General features: G+C 33.8%; 1 protein-coding gene across 2 annotated transcripts in view; it reads left to right on the forward strand.

Annotated features, from left to right (window-relative positions):
* LOC149781391 (polyamine-transporting ATPase 13A3-like) overlaps window positions 1-20,921 on the forward strand; it is a 364,470-nt gene that overhangs the window by 49,527 nt on the left and 294,022 nt on the right. For both annotated transcript variants that reach the window (XM_089935485.1, XM_089935486.1), the window contains exons 3-5: window positions 6,135-6,302; window positions 8,614-8,672; window positions 9,423-9,513. In XM_089935485.1, the coding sequence (XP_089791611.1) occupies window positions 6,135-6,302; window positions 8,614-8,672; window positions 9,423-9,513 (318 nt within the window). The remainder of the gene's footprint in view (window positions 1-6,134; window positions 6,303-8,613; window positions 8,673-9,422; window positions 9,514-20,921) is intronic.

The raw sequence follows: 20,921 nt of genomic DNA on the forward strand, positions 1-20,921 counted from the left end.
GGAATAAAATTGATAATCAGTACCGATTCATATTTAAGGACAGGTGCCTCCATATCAAATGCTACGTCGGATTCACGCTTGAACATTTTATTATAATTACCATTTTTCCAAATGGTGATCTAAATTATCGTCGACGAAGACCGCTTCCTGCTATTAAATTTGATGTTATATTTTATTCTGCTTCTTCAGATAATTCCGCTAGTTTTTGATTTGCAGCCTGATTTATTATTTTGCTTACGTCAGCGGGCATAATTTCAGTACTTGCCAGTTTTACTGGTGGTTGTCGTTTTCGTCGCAATAATCGTGCTAGTCTTTCTCTGATTGCCGAGAAAGCCCTACCAGCAACATTAACAATTGCACCAGGAGCTTTTTCACGAACAATATCAATAGCTTTCATCGATAATTGTTTTGCAACAGGTACTGCTTTTGGAGCTATCCTTGTGAATAATCCCTGAATAACATCACCAAGTCCATCTCCGTAAATTGCTCTATAGATTGGTAATCGTGAGTTTACCGCTCTGACCTGTACAGGTTTACGATGATTATTGTGTACTATCATCTTATTTTATTTACTATTTATCTAACAACTAGTCATCAACAAGTTCATCGATAAGTTCTCTGTAAACGCCGATATCCATGATACCACCTTGAAATAATCGTTGGCAGATATCAGCTGCTTCATTAATTATTTCTGGTGAATTATTTCCAGCTCGTTTTCCTCCTATGAGAACTTCTAACCATGACACATCATTAATAATATTATCAGGACAAACAAAATTGTTTTCTCCCTATGTAGTCAGAAAACCACTTCCTACAGCGCTCGGAGGATCATCACCAGGATCTCTTTCTTTACCCAGCGAACGTAATTTCTCCTGTTGTTTAGTTTCTATATCTCTGAATATTTCTTCTTCTTGTTTCCATTTTTCTTCTGCTTTTCGCTTCATTTCTTTTGCCATCTGCTTCCTTTTCTCTCTAGATGGTTTTAACATCATCTCTTTTTGCGGTGAAGAAGATTGCTGTTGTTCTATTTGTTGCAGAGGTGGAGGAAGTTGATACTGGGCGAGTTGTTCTTGTTCTAGTTGTTTTACTTGCTCTCTATAAAGCCTTTTTACTTCTTTATCAATATTTTTGTATTCTTGACCTCTAGCTTGTTTTTTGTTGTAATATACGCGATATATCCATCTAATAAGATTATCATCATTTACTTTTTCATGACGCGGTTTTAAAATACCAGATTTATTAAATATACTATTTAATATTACTTCGGGTAATTTTTCTCTTTTAGTATTTCTAATATCTTCGACAAACCCTTTCCTAAATTTTGCAATCAATTCTAAGTTTTCTTCTATTGATTCGGTTTCAGGTGTAAGTTCTTTTCTCACGTCGGCGACTTCAGTACGAAGTTTTTCCATACCTTCAAGTATTTTTTCAACAACGGGTGGAGGTTGAGCCGCAGCTATATCAGTTGGAAGATCTCGTAAAATCTTCTTTGTCTGTTTAGTTCTTCTTGCTATTTTTTCGGTTTGTTCTGCTGTTTGTTTTGATACCGGAAGAAGATCTTCCTTGATGACAGTTGTAACTTTTTCAGTAGCTGCAGTGACGGGTTTAAACAGTTTTTTAGTGTCCTCTTCGTACTCAACTTGTGCTTCTTGTTGCGCTTGTAGATTTTTTCTGAATGAATCTCGCACGGGGAGAAATTTAATTGCTTCTAATCGTTCTCGTGCTATTCTTGCAGTATGAGATTCCGGATGTACCATTATTTTTTAATATAACATTTTTTTAATTAATATAGCAGCAGAGAGGGTGCCTACCAATGTTGGACGTCTGGTGGAAAAAACAAAAATAAATAAACACGTAGAGTACTTTATTTTTCAGCTACTATTTCGAACTAAGGTTTTATTAATATAATCGGCCATTACAGAAATAAAAACATCCCAGGAAGCGTTTATTTGTAAAAATCTGGACCTTTCTGCGGATTAGATTTCCATGAAGGTTTTATTTTTTTGTCGGAATTATTTGGTCTGTTCACCCTCTCTGCTGCTGCAATGAAATGAGGTGAGCCTGCATCGCGGTAGGCCTTAGGACGTTTCTCCGCGCATAAACAGTAAATCCTTACAGGACAGAGTGATATATTTTCTTGGATTTGCCACATTCAGGGTTTAATAATTCTAACATCTATGGGATTTAGACTAGAACTTGTATCATCCACTGGAATGTTGTGACAGTTCATGTAGATGATATGCGGTACCTTCATTTTTCGTTGCAATGCAGTAAATTTCAGAATGTTTATACCAGGTTCTGTCATAATCATGCATGGCAGCTTTTAACCGATTCCACCACAGAAAAAGTTTTGCTTGTCAAGCAGCCGTTGGATACAACGTGCTTACGTGCAATATTTACATTGGAATTTTTTACCCTCATACTTACTATGGTGGTATAATATGTTTGCTCCACACATGATGGCACCGCGACTCTGGACTGTGTAACAATAACAAATCAACATTAACCTGCCTGCATGTTTATATCGGTTGTCGATCAGAATACAGGCCTTTATTCTAAATGAATGCATTAACAGCTATGTCAGGTTTAAGTTGCTTAAAATTTCTGATGTTAGTAATTTGTACAGTAAACTATATATTACCAAACTGAAGTTAAGCTCGCCCAGGTATTGTTTGTATTGTCTTGTTTGGTCTTGGTTATCTGCAATCATACTCATCAACAGAGTGGCATTACTGGCAAAGCCGATTATGCAACTTTAATTCAGTACAACATTTAAGGCATGGTGAAGCACTGAGACCAAGATGTAATGCGAACAAATCCAATTTACATATTTGTAATTGAAAGTTTATGCCACAGAGTTAATAATATTTTCTACGGCATATAATTTTGCAGCAGTTGTGTCCTAGCACCATTGAACTTCATATGACAGGAAACATATCCATTTTGAGTTGTTTTTCAAATCAGTATTTCTGTGATATTATAAGCATGGTGATATTTTTAATTTTAAGCTCTTATGCATAAATTTCTTATGGTCATCAGACGTGCAGTCAGTGTTAATTACTACAGTATGAGCTTGCAATCCCAGATGAACCTCTACCATGCAAAATGACAGAGTTCAAGGCTTGGAGGTTGTTCCAAATGAAAGCATGTATCAAGGAATTATGTGTCTGACACTTGTAATTGACAGCAACCTTGCATCATCCATTACCTTTCAAATTCATGTACAACCAATCTAAGCTTTGATATTTTGCCAATTATTATAGAAAACTATTCCATGAATGTAATTCAGATCTGCAGTGTCTTGATCAGCAAGAACACTCAACAAGTAAATGAAAGAACTCCTACCGGAAGTTAACAGGCTGGTCAACCCCTCCTATATTAAGTCAGTATAAAAACTAATCCATTTTGAATGACTCTTGTATGAAGAGAAGAAATGTAGAAGTAACTGAAATAACCAATGAAGATATATTGCTCCATCTCAGAAACCTTAACACCAAAAAGGCATAATGTAGATTATGCAGGTCCTAAAGTGTTTAAACTTGGTGCTAACATAATACACAATTTTATGTTTTAAATTTAAGCGTAAAATATAATTCATCTTTTTATACCTTTGGGAGAGGAAGAGTAACATTATTGCATGAAAGCAATGCAAATGATGTCACATCAAATTATCCATTTTGATCTTAGATTCCATTTTCGTAATTAAAGGCAAACATGAAGCAAAACAAATCTGTACTTTGTTACAAACAAATGACCTCCTACATCAAGGCCAATCAAGCCACTTGTCATACTGAATTGATAAAGATAATTGATCAATTTTTGAAGCAAGATATCAGCAACATAATAGGATCAACCATTTTAGATCTTAATAAAGCATTAGACTTTGTTGACCATACCATTCTTTTTGAAAAACTTTCCACACAGTTTCAGTTGAAATATTCTAATGGCAGAATCGAACAAGTGCAACTCACTAGTGCTCTATCAAGTCCTGGATAAATAAAATATGGTGTGCTTCAGGGGTGAATTCTATAACCTGTCTTATTTCTCTTGCACATTAATGATCCTCAAATGCATACAGAAAACACTGAAACAGATATTTATGCAGATTATTCAGCATTCCACACATCAGAATGAGACATCAACAAAATCCAAGAAAGCCAGGTGGAGCATGATCGTAATCATATTTGTAAGTGGTGTCATGATAATGGAATACACATGACTGCCAAAAGGCCACTGTTGTTCTTTTAGGAACATGTAACAGATTATCTATACAATTACAAAACCACTTTTGTTGTCCGTAATATATGTATCTACATACAGTGTATATTGTAAATTTCAAATGTTGTATAGTTCCTAGGAATTACCTAGTACAGACTACATTTGAACAGTATGAAGCTCATCTATACAAATTGATAATAATTGTATAATCAAACTTAAAAACATTTTGCTAAAATTATACCTGATGTTAATCCAATTATACTTAAACTGTCCTGTTTGAGTCTTTAAACTGGCTTCCTTTTGACGAAAGAAATTCATAACATAGTCATATTTTGGTCATTAATCCCTTCATAATTTAATACCATTTACCTGATTGATATGTTAGTCCAAACCAACAATTCTATATCTCTATGTACTCTGTAAGATCAGCATCAAACTGATGTATAAACTACCAAACACCAAGAATTACTTCATTGAAAAGTCATTTACATGACTGGACCAAACACCAAGAATTACTTCACTGAAAAGTCATTTACATGACTGGATCAAACACCAAGAATTACTTCACTGAAAAGTCATTTACATGACTGGATCAAACACCAAGAATTACTTCACTGAAAAGTCATTTACATGACTGGATCAAACACCAAGAATTACTTCATTGAAAAGTCATTTACATGACTGGACCAAACACCAAGAATTACTTCACTGAAAAGTCATTTACATGACTGGATCAAACACCAAGAATTACTTCAGTGAAAAGTCATTTACATGACTGGATCAAACACCAAGAATTACTTCATTGAAAAGTCATTTACATGACTGGATGTACCAACTAGAATCAGAAACCACTTAACTTAAGCAAGCTAACAATCTTAGCATGTTCTCAGTGGGATGCTTTAAATGTCTGTGCATATAATATCATTCACCAAGAATGTCATTAGTTTTGTTCCTGTTCTTATGTGCATGCAGTAATTATAATGAACTTGTACGTTATACAGGTTTTATCTGAAATATTTGTGTGATATTAACCCACAATTTATTAGTATTTTCTACCAAACATGAAGAATTACTTCATTGAAAAGTCATTTACACAACTGGATGTTTTAACTGTCAACGCATATAATATTGTTCATCAAGTATGCTATCAGTTTTCTGTTCTTATGTGTATGCAGTAATTATTAACAAACTTCTACATTTATACAAGTTTTGAGTGAAATATTCATTTGACCTTAAGTCATACATTGTTAGTATTTCTTTTTGTTTATAAATACATATTGTGCACCTCATGAGAAACTTTCTGATATTTGGCTAAATGAGTTGTAACTCTGAAAATAAAGTATTCTACTTGTACAGCCCAGTCTCTGCCTGTCCCATGCACTGAATATCCTATCTGGACAAGTTAGACTGTGTATTATATGACTTTGGGTATCATATCTGGACAAGTTAGACTGTGTATTATATGACTTTGGGTATCCTATCTGGTTGTTGTTGTTGTTGTAGGGTTTAATGCCATTTTTCAGCACACGATAGGCTATACATGGCGGCCAGTATTAATGGTGGAGGAAGAACCCGGAAAAACTCCGGAAAGAACCACCGACCCACGAGAAGCTACTGGCAAGCTTTCTCGCATACCCACATTAGCCGAATCCGAGACTCGAACCCACGCAGACAGAGGTGAGATGGCAGTGATCCGTAATGGAGAGCGCGTTAGACCACTCAGCCATTCGGGGCCCCCATCCTATCTGGACAAGTTAGACTGTGTATTATATAACATTGGGTATCCTATCTGGACAAGTTAGACTGTGTATTATATGACCATTACAATGGAACTGTTTCTTGGTGACTACCATAAAATCTTTCTTTCAGTCAGTGTAGATGATCATCATTTCACATCTTCTTTCTTATTTCTACAGGAAATTCATGGTTACAAGATTAATAGAGTTAAGCAGATCTTAACATGGATAGCCATTGTTTTGACAGTTGGCCTTCTCAGACTTGTCTTCTACTGGATGCCACATTGGATGATAATGTGTACCCATGATAGATGCTCTCTTAACCTTGCTGAAGTTGTCCTTCTTTTGGTATGCAACACTTTCATATAAGATGACAAAGATTTATACTTTTTAATAATTGAAATTTAGATATCGCAATTTCAATTTCGGTATGATTTATTCTTTTACATATATTCCGCCAAATGTGTCTAAAAAAAATGAGTAAAGCAGCAAGTTCTTTTTGCTGTGATGTAGCATTTTTGAGAAGGTGAAGGTACAAAATATCACCCAGAGAAGATACATTCTCAGCTGTTGTGAATCTGATGTGGTTAGCTATTTTGATCGATGTGGCAGAATGCACTATCAATCTCAAACATATACAGTATTAATTTTTTATACCATATCTCAGTTAACAAGCATTCTGGTAACTGAATAGCTATTTGATTTATGCAAAATTAAATAAACTGTGCACTTGATGAATGTAAATTGTTTGACTATTACTGGTACAAAATAAAAACCCCAGATGTGATCTAAACAATTGTTAATATCCAAACTGACATCTGTCTCCCACCATCTGTGAGACAATGGGGAATCTCCTAACTCCCATCTATCTGCCACCTAATTTGAGTCAGTTAGTATTTTTCAAAATCCCAAAGGACTTCCAGAATGTTTTTTCCCAGGGCAATGTGTAACATATGACATAATTAGCATTTTTTTTATTCTTTACCTTTGTAAGATGACACCTGCTGATATATTGGTTGGACACCTAGACAGTTGCACTATATCATATGTCTTAATCTACTATTTAATAAGTTAATTACTTTTCATCTAAATTATGTGATGTGTTAGAGAATGCTTCAGCTTTACAGAGAATGTTATGCTAATGAGTGAATGTTGTTATCTCTGTTCTATTTAATATGAGCATCATTTATGTCACATCAGAGTATTACAGAAAAGTTTTACAATGATTACAGATACTATAAACTTTCTGCTGGTGAAATACAGCTGAGAGAAGTTAATTTGAAAGGCCTGGATTTCTTTTAGGCCAAAAATGATTAGTTTTGGAACTTGTGTTTGTGTCAGGATTTTAGACTTTTGGCCTTAGATCTAAAGCAAACCAATTTGAACTGCATAGAGACAGACCAACCTTTGTAAAAAGTAGGATATCTTGAGATTTAATTAAAAAGGGTACAGGACACAAAACCAATATGTGACAAAAACAAATGTAAGCCTTCAGCACTTAGTGACATACATGGGCAAAATAGCCAATTGTAAATATCTTTTATACACCAAAACATCTGGCTAAATGAAAATCACTCAGAACCTGGTGTTTAGATGCACTCAGAAGTAACCCCTAAAAAAGCTTTTCTACCCTGAATCAGGTGAAAATGAAAAGAATCTCCAGGGGACGATGAGTTCATTCATCTACAATCCCCATCTACTACCTCTGCTTTAAGAATATAAATCACAGTTGTAAAATATGTCTTGGAAGGATTCCATTCCATATGTGTTTGGCATATATTCCATTCTCTTTAACCAGATCTAGTCTGTAAAATTAATAATAGTAAAAATCTTTATGATTATACTAAACTTGACAATTTAAATTGATGTTAATGATTAGACCTGATATAAGTTATCATCCATGGACATTGTTCCACTAATGGTAATACTTGAAATAGTGGTACATAATGCTTTTAGAAGAAATTAGAATACTCACTCAAATACTGTTTCAAATGTTAATACTAATTCCCTATTGACATACAAAGAAAACAAAATTTAGAAAATATCTTTAAGATTATTTAAAACAGTATGTTTATGATGGTAAAGAGTACAATTTGTTAGCAATAAAAGTCAAATAGTTACATTATGTTTGCACTATGGATAAGGATTTGTTTGGATTACAAAATTTGCAGACATGAAAAAAAATTTCTACAATTTTACACAGCACAGCTATTGCATCAGTGAAACTGTGTGAACAAAATCATTGTTAAATCTGGGCTAAAATCTCAATATAAATTCAATTAGCCCAGAATATAGAAATCTAAATTTGTTGGATAAGGGGACAAATTTCCAATTCATGTTATATATTTAGGGAGAGTTAAAATTTTATTTCACTGAAATAGTGTAAATTGTTACAGTAGCTTGTAAGGTGCCTTATGGTTTAAAATTTGGAAAGCTGAGGTTTTTCAGTTGTAGGAAAACGAAATCCTGAGAGAAACTAGCAATCATGAATGGCTGACCTGAAATGTTTGCATGTGTTTGAATGGAGTGAAGGAACCAAGGACTTAAAAGTTAAAGTTCAGGGTCATTGCTATACCATTTAGTCCAATATAAGGAGATTTCATTGATATATCCAGATCTTAGTAACCTGTTTTCAGATAGCATCTTTTCTGTTCTATAGGATCAGTATGAACAATGGTTTGTATCACAGATAGAGACTGTTACCAGGGATGGAACCAAGTAAGTTTTTGTTCCACAACTTGTGATGCTATTGTTGTGTGAAGAAATGTCATTAATCATAGCCTGGCCAGTCACAGAATGGGCCATCAGGACAAAACTTAATTGCACAGCTTAAATTCAGTAGTACTGAGTAGGTTTTTTTTAAAAATATTCAACTAGCTTTGTGTTACAGTTATATTTATATAATTTAGAGTCATGTTATGACCCACTTGATTACCTGAATTCAGCATGCAGTATTGTAGCTCACTGGGATGCCCAACTTCAGCATTTTCTTATAACCCCATGGGCTCATTTGGGCAAAATATGTCACTTTCTGTGATATGTATTAACTTACATTGCTATGCAAATTTTGCTAATACCATTTGTGTTTACTTCATTCATGAGAAAGGAAAACAAGATTAATAAATTAAAAACAATTTGCTAAACCCATCAATACAAGCAAGACATTGGCAAGAAAAATGCAATAAAATGAATCCCTATTATGTCAAGCAGTTAATGTATCCATAATTGCCATGTAATCATAATATATAAACTTAAAACATGTTACAACATTGTACTGATTTATTTCCTAAGACTCTTCTGTAAAGTGAACCTTACATCTAAGATAGGCTACATGGAGTAAAAGTGTTTTGGAATATGCTATTCTTCCTGAAGAAAACCACATTAAAGCCTGTGTAGTTGTTAATTAGTATGTGATGCTCCATGAATAATACATTACTAATCACACTGAGTGTATATTACTATTTACAGGGTGTTGGTGATAGGCCCAGCTCAGGTGATGTACCAAAAGGCTGTGTCAGAGAGTCAGGATTACCCTCTTCTCAATAATAGAACATACCAGGTATTCAGGAAAAAAGAATTAACTTATCATTGAAAATTTGTATCAAATTCAACAGAATAAATTTAGCAACACATTGTACAGTTTATACTCATTCATTATAATTTTTTAAATTTCATGGTGTTTGTTTTTGTAATCATATCATTATATGTTTTTTATCTTATAGGTGTTGTCTAATGTTGTAAAGCCCTTAGAGCTTCTAAAGATTAGGCTCTATACAAAGTCCTCATTATTATTATTATTATTATTCAGATCTCTGGTAATATAGGGATAATATGTAATATTTTGTATGTAAGATTTGCCTGAACATATGGGAAGGAATTTGAACTTTCAGTTAAGTGCTTTGGCAAATGTCTGAAACAGCAAACTTTACTTTATTGTTTTTCTTAAATGCCGAATGACTATAAAAAAGAATTTAAAAAATGGATAAAAAAACATGCTCAAGTAGCAAATGAAATTCTGATGTTCAGTTGCAGGTGACATAGGTATGTATACTTAAGACCAACTGTGACTTGCACGGTCATGTTGGAATACCATTATTGTTTTCATAAACCAGTTTTATATTGATTCAAATTTATATGCCATGAAGGTGTTTGCTATCATTTGGGTCAGTCTTTGCTAGTGATATTATTGAACGAAACAAAATTTTGACATACTTTATTAATGGAATGGGCTACACAAATATTTTATTTATGGAATGGGCTACAGGAATATTTTATTCATGGAATGGGCTTCAGAAATACTTTGTTTATGGAATTTGCTGCAGGAATACTTCATCTAAGGAATGGGTTATAGGAATAATTTATTCATGGAGTGGGCTTCAAGAATACTTCATTTATGGAATGGGCTTCATAATTACCTTATTCATGGAAAGGGCTTCAGGAATATTTTATTCATGGTATCTGCAGCTACGTGAATACTTTATAGAATGGGCTACAGTTTACTGAATATTGGTTCATGTATTTGTGTTTACACATTTGAACTGCGCTGGTAGCATAGTGGTTTGAGTGTCCACCTTGCATGTGGGAGGTCATGGGTTTGAAACCCTGCTAAGTCATACCAAACACTTACAAAAATGGTACTATCCATGTGAAATTTTCCTGGCAGACTTAAGGTGGTTTTCAGATGGCATTTTTAAGTGTTTTCTGCCTACTGGTCCTATTAAAGAGCTTAGGTGAATTTCAGGTGGACTTTGGGTGGATTTAAGGAGGAATTTTAGGCGAAATATGCAAATCAGTTGTCCTAAGATTCTGCCTTTTTAAAAAAATCCATCTAAGATTTCTACCTGAAATAAAAATCCACCTAAAATAAAATTCCTTCTGTTATTTCTGCCTGAAATAAAACCCAGCCTAAGATTTTCACCTCAATAAAAGTCTGCTTATCACTGCTCCTCCTTAACAAAAAAGTCATATTCCTATGTCATTTTGACCAGACGACTTCTTATGATGGCTAATTGGTTCTAAACAAAAATGGAGCTGCTTATATCCAGTATGGTTATAACTGCAGCCAGCTTGAAATCTTATTATTGCTCAAACTGCAGCAAGTCAATGAACTGCAACTGACCAAGTCTGAGTCTGGCTCTATAGATGCTGTGTCAACCCATTGCATAAATAACAGATTTCAGATGGGTAGTGATTTAATATTGAATTAATGAAACAAGTTTTAAAAATATTAGTATTAAAACATTACTTTTTGGGATTGTTTTATCAATAGAATTTATTCAGAGTGAAAAGAAAGAGAACAAAAAAAACATTAATTTTAGCCATTTCATTCTGACTCGGGTGATGCATCTAACAATTTCTGTGAGTAAAAACTTTAGAAACAGACTAGCATTGTAGAAGTATGGGACAAATTTTAAAACAAATAAAATTAAGAAGTGTACCTTTTTTTAAGAATTAAAAGAGCAACTGTCCTTCCAATCAATAGACCATTGGTCACAAATAGGATGCTTTTTGATAACTGGACTGCCTGTAGAAATTTCAGTTCTGCAGCAGCAAAATTTCTAAGGAGGTATCTTTCTCTATCCCACCAGTATAAAAAAAAACTTTGTCAAAAAATGTCTCAGTGAACTTGATACCATGAAAGCTACAGGACTTGATCAGAATGGTCCATGACTCATTAAATCTTCTGCTTCTGCTATTGTAGATAGCATAACATTCATGATCAATTTAATTATTTCAACCTCATCTGTCCTCAAAATATGGAAAACTGCAAAAGTAACTCTTATTCACAAATCTGGTTCTAAGTATGACGCTGATAACTACCGACCAATCTCAATACTACCAAACTTGTCAAAATTGATTGAAAAACATGTCCATGACTCATTCATGGCATATTTAACCAAACACTTGCTGTTACACCCTAATCAATCAGGCTTTAGACAGAAACATTCATGTGAGACTGCCTTGATCTCCCTAACTGATAAATGGCTTCAAGCACTTGACCAAGGATGAATCATAGGATCTGTATTTGTAGATTTCAGGAAAGCTTTTGACATGATGGATCATGAAATCCTTTTGAAGAAACTGAAAATCTACCAATGTGATGAAAGAAGAGTTAGATGGTTCACTTCATATTTAAGCGAAAGAGCACAACATGTTTACATAACTAATGTTCTGTCTGAACCTGGAACAATTAGATATGGTCCAGTACCACAAGGCTCAATACTAGGTCCATTACTATTTATTTTATTTATTAATGACCTACCACTTTTACTAAGAGATTCAATATCATCTACAGATCCCAATGTAGATGACACAACATTGTCAGACATCCAAAACACAAAGCATGAACTCAAAATGTCTTTACAGAATGCCCTAAACAAAATGGAAAACTGGTGCACATGCAATTGCATGGTGGTAAATACTGGTAAAACTAAAATATTACTTATCTCAACACGGCAAAAAAGGACATATATTGAAGGTGATGAACTATGTCTGACATGGAAGGATAAAAGTTTGCAAATGGTATGTCATGATAGACTACTTGGTGTAACAAGATAACTGGGTGGGATTTTTGGATTCACAACAGAAATCTTTTGACGAGGATATAAATACCATGTTTAATAATGGATGACTTGAATGAGTAACTAATTATGAAAATGTGCGTGTATATATAATCCAAATATTGGATTTAATTAACATAAGAACACACAGACTTAATGATGAAAAACACAAATAAATTAATTTAGCAAATACAAAGAGAAGGGTGAATGGTTCACAACAATTTGATAATGAAACGATGGATATAGTTTACTCAGGTAGTAAACAATGTAAAATTTTACTCATGTAGTAAAATGCATTCACTCAGGTAGCAAAATTATGGTGATAAAAAGGAGGGACAGATATACAACTTATCTTTACAGTTCCGAAAGGTACACTGAGTTTTACGAACCCAAAATTTAGTCCACAGCTAAAAAATTACATGTACAGAGATACACTCCATCATCAGTACACTGTTTCAGCTCCACAGCTGCTACAGTTCAGCTTCACAGCTGCTACAGACTCTGGACACTCGGAACAATTCAAAACACTCAGAACACTCTGAACATTAGATGCTCCAGACATTAGCCACTCCGGACATTCCGGGCATTAGACGCTCTGGTCACTTCAGACACAGACACTCTGGTCACTCCAGACAGACACTCCAGTCACAGACACAGACTCTCTGGTAACAGACAGCTGAAAATATATCCAATACCGTGTACTATACATGACATAGGCATAATAACATAATGATGTTATACACAGTAAGTTATATAGATTACATTATCAGCACAATAATTACAAAATGACAGGTTCAAAAATAAACCTAATCCTGCTCAATAAGAATCCTACTATATTAAACAGTTCTGAAAAAAAATGTAGCTTTACATTACTAATATAAATCCCTTGCTAAGTCAAAAACAAGAATAGAAATTGTGCATTATACTGTGTAAACCAAAGCTACATAGCAAACATACAAAAATAAACATGGTAATACAGTAGTTATAACTTATAGACTAGAAATTAATAAACTTACATATCTCTACAGCTGAAGATGTGCAAGTCCTTGAAGCAGACTGCCCACTGACAATACTATTTCATATTGTAAAGAAATGTACATATGGTGAGGTATTTATACACAGACAGTCTGTGGAATGTAGGCATTTGGTTCATTTCATCGAGAGCACTTCGCATGTGCGGCATGGGATGAACCGAACTCACTATTTCAAAATACAACACAATATACATAAATCACCCTCAGGTATCGTTGTACTCAAAAAATGAAACCTGAGTCCATGTATTCAATAAATAAAAGAGTTTAATTCCATGACACTTGGTGTTCTGGTAAATAATAACCTATCATGGACTGAACATATCAAACATATCAGTCAAAAAGTCAGTTCAAGTTTATGGCTTCTCACTAGGATAAGATATTTTCTTCCTGAAAGGCACAGAAAACTATTTTATAACAGTTGCATGTAACCCTATTTAGATTACTGTAATACATTATGGGTTAATTCAAATGATAAAAACATAGCAAAGCTGGCACATCTTCAAAAAGAGCATTAGGGATAATATCAATCCAGAAATTAAGCAAATCAAATTTAGCTGGTAAGTTAAACATATTACCTATTAAAGTCCGAATCTGTTTGAGAAAAACCAAATTAATGTACAGGATATCCCATAATAGTGCTCCTCAATATTTACAATCACTATTCCAGTATAGGCTACCTGGTAATACTTCCCACCTGCAATCCATGTCTGTCAAACAGTATAAAATTTCCAAACCAAATAATGTAGTTACTTTGTTTTAAAAATTTCAATACTCTGGAACTCTGCTCTGGAATAGTATTCCAGTTGAGATTAGAAATGCCCACTCTATTTCCTTCTTCCAAACCCAATATATCCAGTAGCTTCAGAGATGCAGCTAAAATAAATAAATTTCTTTGTATGAGGGCCTCAAGGTAGATTAGTTCTTAGCTAATTATGTTACCCTCTTTAAAAAGGTCATTATTATTATTATTATTATTATTATTTTAATTATTATAGAAAAAGCTATAGACTCTTATCTGCCAGACCAGGTGGAATATTTTAACAGAATTTAAGGGTTTATGCTGAAAGGAGTTGGGCTCACAACATAATAACCATATTCAAATATTGTTTGTTTTTTGTATTAACTAAGGAACTCTGAAGGTCAGGGGTCATTGTGGAAGCATGTCCATAGTTATCAGAGAGAATTCTGGAAATTGAATGCTAAAATACAAAACTTCAATGGTGAAAGAACGAAGACCATATTTGTTCATATTTCATTAATATCTTCTGTTTCTGATGAATGTGAAAAAAGAACAATACATAGAATACACAGGATCTATTCTGACTTCTGACCTCTAGGCAAGAAATATGGCTCCTGTTACAACTGAGTTGGTGCTGATAGATTTACAATATACAGGTCCAGAATCTTTTCACATTTTGTATGCCTTACCATAATTGTGGTTGATTTGCATTCAGGTCAGTTTTCATTTGTTTTTAATTAAAACACATATAGGCTTTCCAGAATAAAGGTCCATTGATTACATATGAGTAAAAGTTTCAAAGTATTTAGTTTACTGAAACTAAATATTGTTACGAGTCTATGCTCTTAAAATAAGTAACAGAAAAAAGTGAAGACAACAAGCTTTGTAAAATATAACAAATAATTTATTTCCCTAGACTACAAAGTAAAAAATAATTAAAAAAAGAACTTACGGTATTGAGAATTTAAATCAAAATTATAATCCATGAATTAAAACACAAGTCTTATCGGTGAAAGGGGAATCTAAGTGAATCACAGTTCAAATCCCGATGAAAATCCAAGATGGAAGGCAGTGACATATGTAATAGTCAACATTTTACCAATGTATCAACAGTCTCTTGTTGAATTACGCAAAATATTATTCCAGTTTTTGAATTCTGTATAAATTCCAGTAAATGTCTTTGTCCAAGAATTAATTTAGAGCACTTTTGTATTTCCAGGGAAAATAATCACTTGAATTAAATAATTTGAAGAAAATAAAAAATTCAGCCCCAAACTAGACACAACATAAAACAACTCGACATCTCAAGTGTTAATGCATATGACTGGTTGAATTCTTATCATAACATCAGTTATAAGACTAACTTAAATGCAAAACAGATTCCTGGATAGGGGTCAAGAGTTCATCCTTCTGGAAAAAAATAGAAGTTTGTTTACAAATTAACATGTACCTCATGTCACATAATCCAGGGTGAACTTGACTCAGCTTAATGATTCTCATTCTGAGAAAGAATTAGAAAAAGATAAAAAAAAGTTGTTTACCAAAACTGTCACTGATTTTAAGGTCAACAACTAGATACAATGTTTCTATTACTAGGTACTAACATCAATGAAATGAATTTTAAAAAAATCAATCAAGTCAAACAGAACTGAACTTAATCCTGGAAAAAAAACAAGTCCATTAACCGATTCGGCCCCGATCCCGTCTGTAGGCGTGATGAGGCTGTACCCTACTTCAAAGCCCTGCAGCATCAAGGCCATTTAAGATAGTCCAACGTGGATGGTATTAAAAAATAGCAGACAGATATAGCTCTAAAATGATATAAAAAAATCTGGAATTTCTAGTTGCACTACAAAATACAGTTAGAAAAAGCTCATTTTTTGGACCTGTTTTTTTTCCACCCAAAATTCGCTCAAGATCGGAATGCGATTTTGTGTCCGGATTTTAGACCTTTTGGCCTCAGATCTAAGGCATACCAGTCTTAACTGCACACAGACAGGTGAACCTTTGCAAAAACTAGGATAAGGTGGGCATTTGGAATAAATTGTGGTCTCCATACGAAAATGATGGGTCTATTAAGCAAAAAAAAAAAAAAAAAAAAAAAAAGAACTCCAACTTTTACCCTTCTGCTCATGCGCAAGCAAAATAACCAATGGAAATTGATGTTTCTAATACAACTAGGCATTATTCTCATGGATAATCCGTTGAAAACCGCTGTATTACAATGTATTCAGAAATAGCACCCCAAATCTCGTTCCTACGCACATTTCAGGCAAAAACGACAAAAACCTCTGGGGCCGAATGAGGTAAACAATATTACATTACAATAACATGTAATGGAATATAAAATATTTTAAATATAATGGACAAACAATTAATTTAAATATACATAACATTTCCTTCATAAAAGAAAAAGAAAGATTTATTTAATAAAGCTTTCTTTTTACCATATGTGAATTATACATGTTGTGTATATAAAAAAACCTGTAAGAAATCATGTGAATGTTACAAATTATACATGAAATAATATATTGCTATACATAGGAAAGTACATCTGCTATTAAATTGTCTTTTCCCTTGATGTGCCTGATATCAATATTATATTCCTGTAACAACAAACTTCACTGTAACAATCTCTGATTTTTGTTTTTCATCATGCTGATGAAAGTAAGGGGGTTGTGATCACTAAACACAATAATCGGAGAAGGAGCTGAACTAATGTAAACTTCAAACTGTTGTATTGCCAATATCAAAGTCAACATTCCTTCTTGACTGTAGAAGAATTTCTCTGGTGCTTATTTAATTTCTTAGAAAAATAGCACACTGGATGATCAGCACCATTTTTATCTTCTTGAATTAATACTGCTCCAACCCCAACATCACTTGCATCAACAGACAGATTAAATGATTGACTGAAATTTGGAGCTGTAAGAACTGGTGCACTCAAGTATGGCCTTTAACTTATCAAAAGCCTCCTGACATTTTTCAGTCCAATGGAATTTGGTTTTCTTGCTCAATGAATTTGTCATGGGTTGAGCAATTATGGAAAAATTGGAAACAAAATTCCGATAGTATTCAGCCATACCCAAAAATTGAATCAGTTGCTTTTTACTGATAGGCATAGGGAATTCAGAGATAGCCTTGACCTTAGCATCTATAGTTTTAACTTGTCCATGTCCCACAATATGACCTAGAAATGTTACACTAGCACAGCAAAACTCACTTTTGGTTAAATTGAATGTCAAACTTGTATCAGTGAGTCTGTCAAAGACTTTCCAAATAGTTGCTAAATGTTCTTTCCAGGTGTCATTGTAGATGATGATGTCATCAATGTAAGCATCACAGTTTTCTAGACCAGAGGTAATCATGTTCATTAAACATTGAAAAGTATTTGGCAAACCCTTCATCCCAAATGGCATCACTTTATATTAATAAAGTCCATCTGGAGTCACGAATGCCAAAATTTCCTTGCCCTTACCATCAGTGGAATTCGCCAAAATCCTTTCAAAAGGTCAAATTTGGTGACATAATCTGCATTTCTGATTTAATCAATGCATTCATCGATCCTTGGCAATGGAAATGAATCTGTTTTATTCACACTGTTCACCTTTCTATAATCAGTGCACATGTAGAAAGTTTTATCTGGTTTTGGAACAAGTATGCATGGTGAACTCCGGTCATGTTTACTTGGTTCTATGAATTCATTCTACTGCAAATACTGAATTTCTTTTTTCAAGTATTCCTGTTTGAGAGGGTTCATCCTGTGTTGGTGTTGTTTCACAGGTGGGGAATTTACAGTTTGATCGGCATAGAAGATTTTGTTTGTTCTTGCAGGAACATCTATAAATAAGTGCTCATATTCAAGTAACAACTGTTTAAGTTCATTCCTTTCTTGTTCTTTCAAATGTGAACATTTCTGGTCCAGATTATTCATAATTTCTGAATGCCAAAGATTTGTTACTCCAGAATCAGTAGAGTCTAATTGCATTCCTTAGCCCTAATAACGACTGAGTCATGGGATAGGTACAACTAAATTAATTGCATGGTTAACCTGGCTATCTCTCTCAACATACTCCTTTAACATATTTATGTGGCAAAGTTGTTTTTGTTTTCACCTCCCATGAGTACTGATAACATAATTAATAAATCATTTACTTTCTTTTCAACTGTGTAAGGACCATAATATTTGGCTTGAAGAGGATTTTGTGGTACCGGCAAGAGAGCCAGAACTCTATCATCAGGCTGAAATCTCCTTTCCTTTGAGTTTTTATTTCATTTTTGACTGAGTAGGGTGCAGATTATCTCTTGCAACCTCACAAGCCTTTAACAACTTACACTTAAAATTGAAAACATTAAGAAGATTAATTTCAGTATCTTCATTAGATCGAAGTTTCTCATTTAACAAATTCAGTGGGCTATGCACAGTGTGTCCAAAAACCAGTTCAAAGGGTCTGAATCATAAAGATTCTTGAACAGAATCCCTAACAGCAAACAAAAGAAAAATGAATACCTTCCTCCCAATCTTTACCAGTATCAAAACAATATGACTGAATCATATTTTTCAAAGTTTGATGAAGGCTTTCTAAAGCCAGTTGGCTCTCAGTGTGATAGGCAGAAGATATGAATTGTTGGATGTCCATAACTTGTACATAACTTGCATGAAAATTTCAGACCCTTGATCAGATTGGACAGATTTAGAAAGGCCAAATGAGTAAAAAGCTTTTATCAAAACTTTTACTGTTGTTTTAGTTGTAATATTCCTCATAGGAATTACCTCTGGAAATCTTGTTGATGCACACATTATGGTCAACAAGTATTGGTTACCTGACTTGGTCTTAGGTAAGGGACCAAAACAGTCTACCATTATTCTGCCAAATGGTTCATCAAATGCAGGAATAGGTTGCAGATGAGCCTTAGTATCTTTTGATTGGGTTTTCCTACCATTTGACAAGTATGACAAGATCTGCAGTATTTACAAACATCACCTTTATTTTTTGGCCAATAGAAGTGATTCACGATCTTGTAATAAGCCTTATTAATCCCTAAATGACCAGTCAAAGGAGTTTCATGGGCCAGACTAAGAATTTCCTGTCTGTATGATTTTGGAACCACAATATGATAGTTCACTGATCACTCATCACCATTTTCTCATAATAATCCCATTTTTAATGTAATAACAGACAGGTACTTCTGTGGCTTCAGTTTCATTAATGGCACTTTGAAAAAACAGGAGATCTCAGGATCTTTTTCCTGTTCGATGACAAGTGATTGTTGTTTGTCACACAGATTAAAATAAAGAGAATGAGCAGTTAAAAGAGAATCACTGGAATCAGTACTTTTTGATTGATCCAAACAAGGAGTGAAATTAAAGAAACATATCTGTAGTACTGAAACAGTTGACATATATCGAAAGTAAAAAGTTCCTTATGTCTTTCCATCCTTTTCAATTCGCAAATGAATTAATGTCCATTATGTGCTTCCATACTTTGAAATTCACTGTAAGGTACATCCCACTTAACATCTCTATCGTGGCTTAACAAAGATTGTTACTAAGAGGGTTTATATGATGACACAAAAAGAATGTTTATGATGAATCTGACACAAATAAAGGGTATCATATGCACTCACAAGATACGTGGCATTGTGTATTATTATCTATCCCTATGTCAGAACTGATTATCATTTTCAAATAACATCCATATCAGAAATTAAATCTACGAGTCATTAACGATAATTCATAAAGTTACTCACACTGTGGTGGGCTTCAGATTCAAAGAAAGGTCTGTGAAGGCATGTTCACATTCCTGCCTGGACAATATTACAAATGAAAATAGGAAATTGATTTTTATGAAGAAGAGTTAAAAAGGGGAGACAAATCTGAAGGGTTACTGTAAGTGACTGTTCCAAAGGTAACAGCACAGGGGTCTATTAGACTCAACAAATGTATTGCTTTCAGTACATGACTGTGACCATGACCTCTTACAAATAAGAGCATTTGGAATAAGTTTGTCTTGATTCTGTTGCTTAATTTTCAATTTGTAGCAATCAGAAATAACGTGTCTTTTTTCTTGAAGTAGGAACACGTAGGAAGAGATTGAAGGATTTCTGAGCATTCTTATCAGAAACTTGATTTCTAACAGTTGTGCCTGATTGAAATTTAGAAGGGCTTGTATTAGGCTGAAATACTTTTCTACCAGTAGACTGCTGAGTGGAATACTTACTTACAAAAGAAACTTTAAGAGCTAAGGTATACTCATCAGCAGAACGAGCATCATTTTCCAAGTTTTCAACCTTAAACTCAACAATATAAGTCTTAATGTCACTATGGACATGGTTTTTGAACTCTTCAAGTAATATGAGTTGTTTGAGATTTTTGTAATCTTGATTAACCATTTTAGAAGAGCACCACCTATCAATTGTTATGCTTTTTCCCATGCAAATTCTACATAGGTCTGGTCAGTTGATTTTCTAGAATTCCTGAAACCTTGTCGATAAGCCTCAGATACCAACTCATAGCACTTGAAGATATAGTCCTTAACCACATCATAATCAGCACTCTATTCTAGTGACAGTGAAATGTAAATATCATGAGCTTTACCAGTAAGTATACATTGTAATAATAGAGTTCAGTACT

This window comes from Sinohyriopsis cumingii, chromosome 15 (genome assembly GCF_028554795.1).
Source record: "Sinohyriopsis cumingii isolate HCF-2022 chromosome 15, ASM2855479v2, whole genome shotgun sequence".
Lineage (NCBI taxonomy): Eukaryota > Metazoa > Mollusca > Bivalvia > Unionida > Unionidae > Sinohyriopsis > Sinohyriopsis cumingii.